The following is a 16,311-nucleotide window of genomic DNA, read 5'->3' on the forward strand; positions in this document are numbered from 1 at the left end:
CTCTGATTTATTCAGAAGGATTCTCTGCAATTGATTGAATTCATCAAAAAACTGTGCAGCCATGACAGTACCTATGTGAGTAAGTTCCAAGGGACTCAGTGTTAGCTTGTGGGACCAAAGTTTGGGTTTCCCTCTTTCTTCTAGGCCCCACTCAATAACCATAAAATAAGGGAAGGAAAATTTTGGAGTTTTTCAAACTGCCTACTATCCCAAACTAAATGAACTGACTTCTTTGTCATTGTATTGATTATCACCCTCTTGGGTCATAGAAAAGTTTATACATACTCCTTTTCTTTTAACTAAACTTAAACTCAAGAAGAGTATGAAGAAAAATATTTGCGTGTGTGTGTGTGTTACCTGTAAAGTAAAGACTAAGACAAAAAATTGGGGAGACAAAATATTACGATAAAAATTGAAAAGGGGATTTTATTATTTTTGTTGTCTATACAAATATAGTACTCTTATCAAAATTCACCAGATTTTCTTTTCTTCTTTTTAAAACATAAATGCAGGCTATCTTCTGGTTTGTGCTCTCCTCACCAGTTTCCCCCAGATGTTAAGTCTGGTCATGCTAGTATTGCTTATTTTAGCAATTTAGCAGTCCCAGAGTAGAATTTTGCTCAGTAAGATTGTAAGGAAAAATCACTGACACAGGGAGGCTGATCTTCACGTGTCTTGCTGTCTCCCATTCTGCTATAAATGATTCTTTAGTACAGCCGATACCACAGAAAAAACTAGAACTGAGACACGTATATACTTTTTTTTGTCACTACAGAGTCAAACATGCCTGAAATGTTTATTAGGTGACCTTAGATCAGAGAAGATACAAAATCATTTTAGTCATGACATACTCATGATAGATAATAAGCTTCAAATGTTAATAAGCACACTGAAGTGTTTTCATATGCTTTTTAAAAGAAATGTGATTTTAGGTAACCATAAAGCTGAGGCAAGGGTAGTCTGGGTTCTTAAAAAAGAATCCCCAGCCATCATTAGCTGCCACTGGGCACCGAGGCAACTGTGGTCACTGCAGAGGTGGACCAAACTGAAGGTGCCAGGCTCGTGTCAAAGGTCCATGTGGTGTCAGCAGCAGCAGCACTACAGAAGGCATGGGTCATGGACATTGGCTTACATAACGAACAGTAAGAAAAACATGCCACCAGGTGGGGGCTTTAACATATGCATTGATTAGTGAAAGTTTCTTTCGAAGTGAGAATTTTTAATCACCTTATTATATTCAATTTAAAGGCTTTAACCGTCCATTATCACGATACAATAGGTATGTGTATATATGTAAAAAAACACCCACTGAACGTGCTTTGTGTTTTGAAAATCTATGCAACGTGAAATATACTTTGATATAAAAAAACAACTGATCAGAAGCATGAAAAACTGTATATTTTAATAAGAGCCTACTGCAGATTCTGGAATGACTGTCGCATGCATGTCCCTAGTCATGTTAGATTTCTCTTTTAGTTTTGATTGGAGTAATGTGTGTTCTACAACACCGATTCTGATGTCCATCTGAACAGTTTCTTGCTTCAGCTTTGTTAAACTCTGTTTAATCTTCACCAAGGGAGCTGCAGAATGAAAATAACATGCAACAAAAATGTATATTTGGAGTATCAGTGTATTACAGAATTGTATGACATTTTCCTCACTTTGTCTGAAGACAAAAATGGGGTTAAAAACACAGCCAACAACGTACTGGCATTCACACAGTTTTGCGGTGGTATTTTAAACACCTGAGATTTTTAGGATGGGAAATGATGCAGCATTTGATGTGCTACGGCTGAATTTCCTTTCTTTTCTAGGGGAGGAGTTGTTAAAAGGATTTTTGAGGATGTCTTTTAATATTTTTTATGGGCTAGAATATTTGTCTGAAGGAAAACAGATACAACTGGAGAAAAAAGAAAGAATTACCTGTGAGACACAGATAATGGGCTCATTCAAACATAGCAAAATCTTCATACATCCCCTTTTAAAGGATCCCTCAGTATATACAATTAGAGCTCTAGAAAATCTTTCTAGAGCACAGAAGGGCCTTAGGCAATCACCCAGGGCCATGTCAAAGTCACTAGCTCATGATGGAGCATGATTAGTAGAGGATTATTAATTCTTCTCTATTTGACCCCTGCCCAGTCAGGTCTACTAGGGGGAGAGGAAGAAAAACAAAGGTCGTTCCATCCCTGCCTCCATGCCGTGTGGGCACGCACTTAGTGCTCTTTTGTACATAAAATGGAATAATGAAGCTCATTTGATGAAAACAGAAAATATTATTTTCTAAAACCTGGAATAACAAAGTATATACTAAATATTTCCCACTCTATCTCTGAATCAGTGCAGTTTGAATCAAAAAATCTTAAATGAGAGTAAAAAAAAAAAAGACTCTTTTCAGCTGATTTATAAGGAAAAACTGATTATCAGATGCCATCTCTGTACCATGTACTTACCTCTCCTCAAATTCACTTTAAAAAGCAGATTCCCTATTTTCTAATACCATTTTGTTAAACAGATTTCTTGAAGACATATTCTCGTCTTGCTCATTTTCCCCTTAGGATGAGTGTGCACTCACCGCCGTCAGTCATGCTGCTGCCTTTTTCTTCCATTTCCTGCTTTACCTTTTCTAGTTCTTCTGTAACCTTTAATTGAAAAAAAAAAAGTCTTCATGAGCTCTGAATTTTAGTAAAATCTCCAAAATTACTGAATGATGTATTAAGAACATTTGGATATAATACATCTGTAAAGGGATATAAAGATCTTAGGACTCTTCTGGACATAATTAGAATAATAAGATAAAGTATGCAGACACACTAGGCTTTTTATCTTCTGAGAGTGCTCCTAACATTAACTTCACCAAATGACTGTCTCAGATTGTCATGTGACAATGCAAATGGTTCGGTTGTCATTAATGGCATGTAAAGCTTGCCGTTACCCCCTTGCATCTACCATGCCAGTCTTTAATAATCAGTTACTAATTAAAATAGTATACACATCCAGAGAAGATTTTGGATTTCCGAGGTTTACTAGGTATCTTAATATTATAGTCTTATAAGAAAAGATGCCACTTTTTCCTGTACAGGACACTAAAAATAATGTTTATAACATATGGCTGCATATAAAAATATGCTAACTGCTCTATCCAAACCAAGAACTCCAAGAGGCACATCGTGCTGTCATATTGGCTCTTATCTGTACTCTATGTCATACTCAAAATTATACTACTATATCTTCTATTAGCAAAATTCTAATCTAGTACGTTATGTTTAAAAAATCAAAAAATTTTTAAATGACTAGAACTAAGCCATACTTATTGTAACTTAGTAGGCTTTATTTTTATCATACTGGTGAGTAAAAACTTCCTTGGGAATCAAGTGCTCATTCAAGTAAAGCAAATTAATTTTTTTTAGGCACCTGCAATGTTACAACTGGGGATAACTACCTCCTGCAAAAGAACTAAATGGTTCCCTGGACTCCCTTCAAGTGTTAATTTACCTAACATTAAGTGAGCACTTTACTTCTACATAACGTTTTATTTGCCTAGAGGCACCACAGGATTAGAGTCTAAATATTTCTAAAGTTATATTTTTAGTATTTTAAAATAACTATTTATGCCTCAAATAATCCCTATAAAAGGAGCTTAATTCTATTATATAGAAAAAGCCCGTGACAATTACACTGAACTGTAACCAAAGATAATCTTGTACACTGGTTACTGATCTTGTAAGATTTTTTTTCCTCTCAGCTCTTCATTAAAAAAATTGGAATATATATTAGATCTTACTCTCTTGCAAGATAATGAAAATAAATACAATAATATATGCAAATGTTTCAGAAGTTCCCAGAAGGAAAAGGTTACAAGCCACTTCTAGTTTGTGGATAGAGAAATATTCAGGGTCACACACATCAGGAGCAATCACTAAAAACAAATCTTATATCTTACAGACTAACATTAAAACTTGTTATAAGCCATTTAAGCCAGTGCTTTACCTACGCTTCTATATATTAATTATAAATGTTATGTTTTTAAAAAGATTAAGGAGGGTTATAAATGTGCTAATATTATCAGCACGTCCTATGTTAAAGTGAATAAAACAACTTCAGGCATTTTATGGAAATAAGTAGTACATAAATACATCACTGGATTCACTGATAAGAAAACTAGGGATTTTCTCCTAAAGAAAAGGACTTAAAGCCACAGGAAGCAGTTACTGAAATAACGCACGGTTGTAGCAGTATTAAACTACCAATGGCTCTGAACAGCCAGGGCTCGGCTGACGGTGGGAAAAGGGCAAGGGCACAGTGTGTACCTCAGACAGGAGCCTGGTCCTCTCCGTTACTCCGCCATTACCCTGCTGGTATCGCTCCCTTGCCTAAGGGAGAAAACATTTTGTTTAATGACAAATTCAAGACAGAAGCAGATTACTTAAATATGACCTCTTTGTGTTTGCAATTTCTGCATATCATTTTATGACACCCCCCCATTTGTGAATACATTTGTGAAAGTGACATTTAACTGTAGCTATTTTATAGCGCTAATAGGCACCATGTACTTAAACTAAAGTACTATAAAATGATGAATGACCTTAACCTTCACATACTGATGGTGTAACTCACATGGGCATGGTGCACAATAAAAACTGTCCTCGGCTATTCCCAAACAGTTTAGGAGAGTAGCTCTTGGTCGATCTAATTTGCATGCTATGCAGAGAAAACCAGTTCTAAAAAATCAATCATAATAGAGCATCAGGATGAGCTATTAATAAGGATTAACAAATGGTATGACAGTATGGAATATGTTCTTGGGAACTAATCTAACAATTATTTAATATCAATGCTTGACAGATACACAGTGGTTTTAACCAGAGACTTTTACAGCATTTTGGAAGTAAAAACATCCATGGGTAGTTGTGTATATCAGGGAATCATTTGTTAAATAAATAACGTAATAAAAAAGTGAAGATTATTTTCTGTTTGGTCTCTGAGAACTTCTGAAAGTACAGAAGTTATCTCAAGTTTATTTCCATTTTTTTCCTTCTTCTACCCCTTTTTGCTGAAAGAAAAAAAAATGTCTTCAACTGACATTTGCAGGTGTTCTTACTAGTCTCCCTTCAACAACAGAAAAGAGGGGCATCACTCCCAAGGAAAGCCTTGAGATCCCAACTGGGGTACAAAGGACTGCTGCTTTCAAAGGATGAAGGTTTTATTTTATTTTTTTGGTGGAAATTCTAAAACCTTGAAAGGATTAAAAAATTTGCTCATTAAATTAATTAAACTGCTTATCTTTGAACGTGTCTTGCTTTCATATTCCTTATTATGTGGCTGTAAGCCATTAAGGCAAGGATGTCTTTTCCCTCTGACACATGTAAATGCATACTATTCTTTTTCCTCCTACTCATACGGTAAATTAACGGCAGACTTAGAAACAAAACCAGGTGTCCTGACACTCTGTTCCTGTTCTAAGTAATGTTCCCCAACAATACATGCCTTCATTTATTTAAATCAAATGAAAAAACGCATTTAAAGACTTCTAGGAGATAATTTCTATTTCATGTAACATGAAGATGACAAGTTCTATTGCCTCACGTGGCTTCCTAAAGTAGGCAGAGAATCCATGTGTTGCTATTTGTGAAAAGCATTTCACGATTCTCAAATGAAAAGTGCTGTATCAAGTTTGGGAATTGGGGTCACCAACTGAAATAAATCCCTGGGGATCTATCATTCCTAAGTTACCTCACTCAGTTGGGCTTGAGCTGCACGATATTCTTGAACCAAGTGCTCAAGCTGATTGTTGATGTACTTTTCTCGGCTGCCGATCTTTTCCAGAGTCCTGCTAATTTCATTATGAAGTTTATCCAAAAATCCCTAGAAATTCCATAGGATTTTAGTAGATAAAAAAATTCACAAATATATTTTTCAAAAACAGTATGAGACGGGCTAAATCTCCTTCAATCCATCCCACAAATTCTCAACCACTTGTGAAAAAGATAGCTTGTAATTTTCAATAGCAAAAGAAGTCTGTAATGAGAAATATTTTAGTCACACATGGCAGAATGTTAAAATAAAAAGGCACCTGGTAGTGTTAGTCAATTCATTAGTCCTTATGCATATCTATATTGTACGTGAGTGGAATCTGCTTTATAGTTCACAAAGTAGGTAATGGAATAGCATGACTTTCTTGTAGCACAGTTCAAAGACGACTAGAATGTTCCAGTTGGAGGAAGGTCCTTAAATTTATAGTTCTAGCTTGGGACCCATAACTTCTCATTCCAACTTTGCTTCTTTGTGACATCCTCCAAAAAGTCCTTATTTCTGGCCAGAGCAGCCGCAAGCCTATGGAAGTTGGAAGTTCTAAGCATTGCTGGGTTGGCATTCTGTTATCCTCTGGGATCCAGAGAGGAAAGAATGATGAAATGTTGAAATGATGAAATATATATATGTGTGTGTGTGTGTGTATGTGTATATACATATAGTGTGTATATATATATGTGTGTGTGTATATATATATGTATATAGTGTGTATATATATATAGTAGATATATCTCTAATGTGTAATATAGTATATATTATATTTCTTTTGAATAAAATTACCTTTCTTTCTTTAGTTAGTTTAAGTGTTAGGGCTGTTGAAATGTAATATGGTACAATATGTAAGATCCTCTAAGGCAAGGATTGTCTTTTTTTCCTTTCACGTTTTCCTTTAGTAAGTGTTCAACAGATGAGTAAAGTACATTGATTCACCTGAAGTAATTCACATACCTTGGTCTCCTTTAGAGCAGATTCAATTCCACTTTTATGTTGGTGCATTTGGTCAACATGAATTCTCCAATCCTATGGGCACAAAAGCATATAAAAACAAGTAAAATATATATTTCCTTCTTTCCTCTACTTTTTTTGTCATCATATCCTTTATATTAATTACTTTGGTTGTTGCCCTATTTCAGGTAGCAGTGTCCTATATATAGCTTGCAATCTGATTATAAAGGAATATGTGTAGAGCACTTTAGGATAAAAGGCTCTAAATAAATGTAAATTATTTTGTGTGTTCACAGAGTGATGTCTGACAATTTGAATATAAATTATTCCTGCACTGCTGGTGGTTAATATTTATGACTACCCATCAAAATGAAAAAAAAAAAAATCTAATTACTAGAAAAGAAATACTTGTTTAAATAGTAACAACTGCCAGAGGCAACTCTGGAATCAAGTATCATATATCAAGGATTAGTTTGTCCCCTGAAAATTAAGCGGGGGCCCTCTTCAGGAAGACTTTTCTTTCTTAAAAAAGGAAATCTATAATGATTATTAGAGTTCATATATTTTGAGATAGATCGGAGTACTACTAGGCTGACCCAAATTAGTGTGTTAAAATCTATGCCAGTATTTTAATTACAAGATATCTTCAAAATTTTTTTGTTTACATTACAAAAGGTAATAATTTTAAGACAAGAGAAACACCCATGATGAGAAAAAATACTATGGTATAAGCTGAAGTGATGGAACCAGGAGATTCCTCAATCACACATATCTGTTTGCATACCCTGATACTCCACTTTGCTATCTACACTATTTTGTGAAGAGAAAATTATATTGTGAATTGTCCTGTTCTACTGATTCCTTAACTTTGAAACATGGGCTAGTGACTATAGGGTAAAACAACCTTTGGATACTTCACACATACCTATTATAAAATTACAAAATATTAGAAAACCTCAAAGAGCATCTAGTGTCACCTTCATCATTTCACAGATAAGCACTAACAGGCCCAGTGACAGAAGGGGGCACACCCAAGGCCCCACAGGTAGTGGTACACCTGGATCAGAAGCCAAATGCATTAATTCCCACACAACACATTTTGGCAGCTCAGAGTTAATCAAAGGAGCAACTGGCTACTTGACACCAGTGAGGGTGCTACAGTGGAGAACAAATCAGCACTTTCTTTTGTCCTTAAGCATTTTTCTATCTCATGAGCAAAAAATATCTCAGACTATGAGAGCCGGAAAGGACCTTAAAGATCATCTACTCATCCATTTAACAGTCATCTGGTGCAACGTTTTCATTTTACAGTTGAGGGGACTGTTCATCACCCGTGACTATGACTAGACAGATTTGGCAAGGAAACAGGCCTCTCCAACTCAGCCAGTCAACAGTGGAACAGTGAGGAGACGACACTGCCTGGCCTGCTGCACTGGACCAAAGATGGTTCAGCCTCAAAATGGAAACCTGTTTAAGCCCAAGCAAGCATCCTTATGAAAGAAAATGAACCTAAGAAGTTAAAATTATATTAGTAATTTTTCTTAAAAAGTACTCATCCTGCCTGATTCCAAAAAAAAATTCGTAAGCTTAATAAACGCCAAGCTTAAGTATTCCTACAGTCCTGGTAGACACGTATGTATATGTATAAACACATTATCTACCTACATATACTTACATATATAATATTATTTATAATTGACGTGTTTCATATAGTTTGTGTTCTGCTTTTTCTACTCAGCATTCTTTTTTTTACCCAGAAAATGTCCTGTTCTGACAAAGTATTTCGAGAGAAACAAACATGCCTGGTCATGTATGGAGAACTACAATGATTTACACTGATGTTAACTCCATGGAGGAGCTGGCATTTCAGTGGAACCTTGAAGCATGGGTAGCATTTCAAAAGGCTGGAAAGGGGTGGGAGAGAAAGGGTATTTTAAGTTGAGGGAGTAACAAGAAAAAACAGGAAAATAAATAGGGAATAAGTAGCCCAGACTGGCTAGAGTATAAAACACAAAGTTCTTGGGGTGGGGTGGTGTGGGGTGGGGAGCATGAATCATGATTGAATGAATCTCCAGCAAAGCTGGAGAGTAGGTTAAGTTAGATCGAGGGCTTTAACTGAGGAGTATGGGTTTTATCATATGGATAATGAAGAGTTATATTAAAGATTTTTGGTCTCAGTTTTAAAGACAGGTTTGTGTTTTGAGAAAAAAAATAACAGAGGGAAGGACTGATTAGACAGGCAAGAGACTGAAGGCAAGAAGGCAACCAGTTAAGAGGCCATGTAATGGTCCACGTGACAGGTTAGCAAGGTTTGCGGTAAAGCAGTGCCTGTAAGAATGAAAGGGGAGGGATGAATTCAAGGGACGTGGTAGAGACAGAACTAGCAGGGATTGAGGACTCAGGGCAAGTGTGCGGTGGCTAAAGTGGGGGTGGGGTAGTAGCCAGAAGGTGTCTTAAAGGTTTCCAGCCTTAGGAACTAAGAGAATGGTAATATCACAGTGTGATAAGAACAGAGTAGATTTCGGGGAGTCAAAATGGACTTTTTAATATGATAAGTCACTGGGGCATTTGTGTATTCTTACTGCCTCTTAAAGTGGGAAGCTAGTAATGATTTATCATTATCTGCCACACAATGTGAATGTTTGTTTTATTAAAATCTAGATGGACACATTTCCTGATGTTCAGTCATAAAAAAAAGCCTTACAAATGTTCTAACCTTTTAACCCAGCAACTTCACCTCTAGAAATTATTCTCAAAGAAATAACTGGGGATGCACACAAAGATGGATATGTAAGTTCTTTGTAAAACAGCTCCCTAAATATTTAACTTTCTACATATTTGCCAGCAGAAGACAATTTAAACTAATTTTGTAATTTTTGTAAAGGAAAAATCATGCCATATGATATCATTTTTATAAAGCTCAACATGAAGCAAAGTTCAGTGATACACTGTGTGCAGATGTACACTTACGTGAAAACACTGAAAAAAGGAAGAGGAAGAGGAAGAGGAAGAGGAAGCAGCAGCTAATGACAATACACAAGACACAAGCTTGAGGACAGTGGTTACCCATGGGAGGGAAAGGGCAGCAGCAGAGGAACACAGGTGCTTCAAGGGCGTTGTAACGGTCTAGTGCTCAAACTGAGTAGTGGGTTCATGAATGTTTGATATATTATTGGGCTTCGTAATTATATATGTATTGTATACCGAAATGTTAAGTTCATGTTTTCAAAAAAATTTACTCAGCAAAAATGCATGCTAGCTACATATAGTAAAGTGGAAAAACATTCCCCACAGAATACACTGTTAGGTGTCCAATTTAGTAAAAATTAATATTTGTGCATATTTGTATGTGTGTGTGTTAGGCCAGGAATATGAACATTGATGTTTATGATTTTTTCTTTATCCTTCCAAAGTTTTCCAAATTTCCTACAAGACAATTTTTAATCATCAGGGAAAAATAAAGTCAAAAACCTCCTGGATATCCAAGAAGGTCTTGAAAGGGGTTTAAGATAGCAGAAAGTATAAGTGATTATACTTGTAACATTTTAAAATCACAAATATAAAAAGACAAATATGTAGCTTTAAAAAAACTACAACTGTGATGGTTAGAAAGTTTACAAAGGCTTGTGGTAAGAATGAAGACCTGATGGGTTTTAAATGGTATGTAAGGACTTGATCCTCAAAATAAAACAGTAAAAGAAACCGTTCAAAATGATAGCAATTCTTACACTGGTAGTGCATCCATTAGGTCACAGTGCACTGGTATATGCCTTTCCTTATTTGAGACTCACACAGGTTTGGAGTGCTGAGTAGATTTCTCATCCCTTCTTTTTCACTTCTCTGCTTCCCTGTAAGAGCGTTCTGTGATTTGCTGGCTGGTCGTATACCACCCTGCTCCACTGATGCTGACCTTAGCCGTGTGATTCTCATTGGCCAGTGCAACAGTGGTGGACATGGCCTATGCCAGGACTGTGCAGATGCTGTAAGAGGCATCCATCAGCTCTCTTACCCTTTCTTTCAGCCATGATAATAGACACACCCCACAGAGGGGTTATGCTTTCCAGCCTGGGTCTGGGAATAAGAAACACGGAACACAGCAGGCGTAGACCCACAGCTGAGCCACACGTGAGCAGACGTGCATCTTGAGTGAGCGTAAATGTATTATTATTACCGTAAACCACTGTCATTTGGTTTGATACACTGTCATTTGATACAGAAAAACTGACTATATATACATTTGTATAGGAGGAAAACCAAGAATCAGGTAAGTTAAATAACCTTTCCAAAGTTTCATGTCTGGAAAATGGAAAGCACTCCCAAACCAGTGAATTTCCACATACCATGTGATGAGGGAAACAAAGGCAAGAAAAATGTAGTTTAAATTAAATCTCCTACAGCTTGCATCCCAGATAGATACCAGAGACGTGCGGCGTGTAATATTCCTCAAGGAGTTTATGGCTGCCTTAATGCCTTAGTGTTTACATTTCATTAAAAACTAAAGCAACCTTATCTTACCATAGCTGCATCTCCAGGGTCCTGTAAAGCCCTGCTTTCAGCATATAGAGATTCCTCAGAAAAGTATGTTGTTATCTCTATCCCCCTCCCTCCACAAACTTAAAAGTATGTATTCAGTCACTCCTCACAATCCCGGTGCAGTTTTCTGCCCATGGGTCCAGTTCCCGTGCTATAAAATCACCTTTTTGCAACAAAAACGTCTCAAGAATTCTTAGCCATGTGCTCACGAACCCCACTTCAAATTTCATCACGATATACTGCTTTTGTTTGTGATAAAATGAACTACAGAAGAGTACCTAAGGCAAACCAGTAGTTCTTTTTGTTATATATCAAGTGGGACCACCTGGGCTGCTGGAGTTTACTGGTCACCTGTTCCGAAGCACTCTAAGTGTGTTATTAAGCTCGTTTCTCCTTTCTATTGAAGTTGAGCTTTTCACTAATCCAGCACATTCACCCTCTCTGAGGAAATGAGAAAACTAATAATGCTGCAACATATAATTTCTTTAGACTTTCTATTTTTTAAAATCCCTTCACATAAAATCTCGTATACTTCTGTCACTTGTGAGGGAGACACAAAGGTACTGTGGTAACCATAACCTCCTCCCCACTACAAATTCTTTAGTGACAAATTATGCATCTCCCTTTTTCAAAGCCTGGAGAATTACAATGACATCCTTGCAGGTGGCGAGTCACAGGATACCATAAAATCAAAATGTAGGAGATTTGGTTGCAGCCACGAAGGTGACTGGCAAGACTATATAGATCTCTGGGTTTTACTTCAACAGCACCTGAATGATTTCCTTTGCATATACCCAGACTCTTTGTTTCTTTGTCTGGGTCTCCAACTCAATGCGTAAAGCTCCTCTCTGAAATGGCTGCTGAGATAGAGACTGAACCACCAGCTAGGGATGGCAAATGCAACTTTTATCTGTGTATACATTTCACTAATTTACAACTTGTGAAACGTCAAACTCAGTTTCTTCCCCAAGTTTGAACTTCTTTATGTGTGGAGAGGCAGAGTGCCAAAGGACTCTTGACACAAAAAAGCTGAGGAGGGCACCTTTGATGTCTTTTCCTGGGCTCAGAAGTCCTTGCTCCAGCACAGCTGAGGCTCAAGGTCCCGGCTCTAGTGGCACCATGGCTGCGGCCCCCAAGAGCAGGAGCGGGGTGTCAGGATTCTCATGTATTCTGAATCGCTCTCCATCACAAAAACGTTACTTCTGCAATCTACCCTACCTTTTCCCTCTATTCTCACTGGTTCTTCCCCAATTCTGTTATGAATAATTACTAATGGAATGTTCTGTTTTTCACTTTTTTTCTAGTAAATATAAAAATAGTTACGAGGGTTTCTATGGGCTTTTGCATATACGCACAGACACTTTGGGCTCCCTCCATTTAAGATGCCTCACCGCATTTTTCTCATTAGGCCTCTGTTTCAACTCTGAATTCATTTTCTCTGTGGATTTTCGAGATCACTCTGGGGAAGAAATCCTGTACCTCCATTTCACAGATTGGGTAACAAATTGATGTTGTATGATTTTTACCATGTCAATTACAAAATGAATAGGAAACCAAATGTCCTTTCTCTCACTTACAGATTTTCCATTACACTGAGCTACTTCTTTCATTTCCTTGCTTTGTCACCCAATTTCAATAAGGAGCACAAGCAACTGACAACTTTCAATTCAAGTCTGCACATAAAAATTAATGTTTCTTAGCTTGGTTGTTTTGCTACAGCATGGATGCTACAGGAGATTTCCTGCTTCTAATCTGCTGTGGATGAACAATCTGTTTAACCAACCTTGTTAGAATAATCTCTGAAACAAACTATATGTAAATTCCAAAGAAAGATTTATCAGACTCTCCTATAAATAAAATACATAGTTTTATGTGATTTCTATTTTGGCTACTTAGAAGCCTTTTTCTATTTCCTTCCTTGGGGATAGAGTAGTAGTTCCCCAATAGTCATATCCAGTCTGAGATCTTTTTTACGTCTAATAATAGCTTCAAGGTTAACATTCAAATAATGTCTAGTATGTGTCAGGCACTACATCATCACATGTAACTCTCTTAAAAACTCTAGTAAGATGAGGAAATTGAGACGGAGCTACTTTAAAGTAGCTCACAGGCAAATCTTGCAAAGACACTATATCAGTCCTTATCATTTCCCTGAGGAAATGCAGTAAAGTAGAACTAAAAATTTTAAGGGGGTAATGGTTAAAGGAGACTTTAGTTTTATCTGTAATATTTGAATATTCCCAAGAATGTATTTATATATCAACTGTATAGTGAAAAAATGAGTTTAAAATGGTTTTAGGGTAAACATATGCAACTGAAAACTTTCTCACAAAGAAATACCCAGACCCAGACAGCTTCATCAGTGATTTTTCTCAGACATTTAAGGAATAGCAACAACTTTATACAAATACCAGAGAACAGGGGAAAAAAAAAAAAGGAAAGCAACTGCCAACTTGTTTTATGAGGCCTGCATAGCATGACACTAAAACCTGACAAAGACACCTAAAACAGACGAAAAATTACAGATCAGTATCTTTTGTAAACATAGATATAAAAATTCTCAACAAAATGCCAGCAAATCAAATCCAGTAATATATAAAAAGGATAATACATCATGATTAATTTGCATTTAATCCAAAATGCAAGGTTAGTTTAATACTCAAAACTCAATCAGTATAATCCACCATAACAAAAGAGGAAAAAAAGAAATAAATCCTATGATCATCTTCATAAATGAAGAAAAAAATCATTTGAAAAAAATCATTTGAAAAAATTGACCATCCATACATAATAATAACTCTCAGCAAACTAGGAACAAAAGGGAAGCTCCTCAACCCAGTAAAGGATAGTTATAAAAGTCAAAGTTAACATCATACTTAATGGTCAAATGTAAATTTTGAAAGCTTTCTCTCTGATAATAGCACTTATATCTAATATTATATCAGACAAGATAAAAGAAATAAAAGGGATAAGGCCTGTAAAGAAAGAAGTAAGAGGGGCGCCTGGGTGGCTCAGTCAGTTAAGCGTCCGACTTCGGCTCAGGTCATGAACTTGCGGTTTGTGAGTTCAAGCCCCGCGTCGGGCTCTGTGCTGACAGCTCAGAACGTGGAGCCTGTTTCAGATTCTGTGGCTCCCTCTCTCTCTCTGACCCTTCCCCGTTCATGCTCTGTCTCTCTATGTCTCAAAAACAAATGTTAAAAAAAAAAAAAAGAAATAAGATTGATGTTAATTGTAGATGATATAATTATATACACTGAAAATGCAAAACAGCCTATAGGACTATTGTTAGAATGAATAAGTGATTTTAGCATGTTTGCTGGAGATGTATACACACACACACACACATAGAATTCTATGTTTATATACCAGCAACAGACAGAAAATAAAATCTAAAAGACACTATTTTCAGTAGTATGAAAGAACAACACATAAAACAGTGTCCAAATACAGACCTACACATACATGCTCACTTTTTATGACAAAGCAGTGCACTGGGGAAAAAATAACCTTTTCAGTAAACTGGGTCAGCTGAATATATATATATATGAAAAACAAATACATCTTGAGTTCTGAATATATATATATATATATATATATATATATATATATGAAAAACAAATACATCTTGAGTTCTGCCTCACACCATACATAAGAATCAATGCTAGGTGAATTGCAGATCTCAATGTAAAATGTAAGACAATAAAGCTTCAAAAAGAAAACACAGAATACCTTCATAGCACTGGGGTAAGCAAAGATTCTTAAATAGAACATAAGTATTAGCCACACTCCCTTCTTCCAAAAAAAGATCATTTCGAGTATATTCAAATTAGGCCACTGTTTATCATCATACACCAATAAGAGTGAAAAGGAAAGCTAAAGAGCACATATTTGCAATACATTATGTCTGACAAAGGATTCATATCCAGAGTATAAAAATAATTTCCATAAATCAAAAAGCAGATAACCCAATAGCAAAAGACAAAAGAGGATATCCAAATGCCAAAAAAAACATATGGAAAGGGCTCAACTTTGGTAGTCATCAGGGAAATGCAAATTAAAATGACAACGAGCCCACAACGTATCTACTATGACAAAAATAAAATAAAATAAACTCTGTAGTGAATTCTGATAAAGATGTGGAGCAACTGGAACTTTCACACACTGCTGGGAGGAATACAAATTGGTAATAACCACTTTCAAACCCTATTTGGCATGTATATACACTGTGACCTAGCAATTCCACTCGTAGTGAAATTTCTACTGGAAATGTGTACATGTTTACCAAATGACATCGTACAAGAATTTTCAAAGCAGTATTATGTGTAATATTATAAACAATTCACAGAAGCCCAGGTGTGGGATACTCTGGAAAGGCGTGACCTGGGCTAGGCAGCTCTCTGCCATCAAAGGAGTGGACAGCTAGAGGATGACTGCTGACCACACTCTCTGTGGTTGGGCAGCAAGTCCCTGCTTATAAGGGGATCTGGACATTTTACCTCTGTCTCCACCACAGGGAGAGAGACTCGGTTACCGGTGTTATAACTGTAGCTGCAGAGGTAGAGAGAGGTAGGGCCAAGTCTGAGTGGCAGTCCAAAAGTGATTGGTCTCAAGATTTCAATGTGGAGTGATGATGTTCCTGTGGCATGTTTAATAGCCCATCCGTGGCCAATGACCAAATTCTTTGGGAATGTGATGGCAGGGAGTCACGTGATGTGAAAAAGGCTTGACAGTGGTGGCTGCATATGCCTAAGTTCACTGTAGTAAATGTTGCTGGGGTGGGCTGGTAACTCATCATGCTTTCAAAGCAGGAATGTGACCAGTGGATCTCCATCCTCCACCCAGAACACTCCCTTCCCTAACAACAGAGCATTAACTAAATTCTTTTTTGTCACTTTGCACAAGCAAGTTTGCAGTCTCTATTTCTTGTTCTAATTATTAATTTTTCAGCTTCACCACAGCTCACATTTGTGCACATATTTGTGTGTGTGTGAGAGAGGGAAAGCGTGAGATTGTCCATTCAAT

General features: G+C 36.7%; 1 protein-coding gene across 1 annotated transcript in view; it reads right to left on the bottom strand.

Annotated features, from left to right (window-relative positions):
* Positions 1 to 400: 400 nt before the first annotated feature.
* The window catches only part of IFT57 (intraflagellar transport 57), a 53,691-nt gene continuing 37,780 nt past the window's right edge, over positions 401 to 16,311 (bottom strand). The window contains exons 7-11 of the mRNA XM_043594073.1: positions 6,760 to 6,831; positions 5,734 to 5,865; positions 4,311 to 4,373; positions 2,576 to 2,642; positions 401 to 1,580 (exon numbers count right to left, since the gene is read on the bottom strand). Coding sequence (XP_043450008.1) covers positions 1,402 to 1,580; positions 2,576 to 2,642; positions 4,311 to 4,373; positions 5,734 to 5,865; positions 6,760 to 6,831 — 513 coding nt within the window. The 3' untranslated portion in view covers positions 401 to 1,401. The remainder of the gene's footprint in view (positions 1,581 to 2,575; positions 2,643 to 4,310; positions 4,374 to 5,733; positions 5,866 to 6,759; positions 6,832 to 16,311) is intronic.

The sequence above is a fragment of the Prionailurus bengalensis genome, chromosome C2 (genome assembly GCF_016509475.1).
Source record: "Prionailurus bengalensis isolate Pbe53 chromosome C2, Fcat_Pben_1.1_paternal_pri, whole genome shotgun sequence".
Taxonomy (NCBI): Eukaryota; Metazoa; Chordata; class Mammalia; order Carnivora; family Felidae; genus Prionailurus; species Prionailurus bengalensis.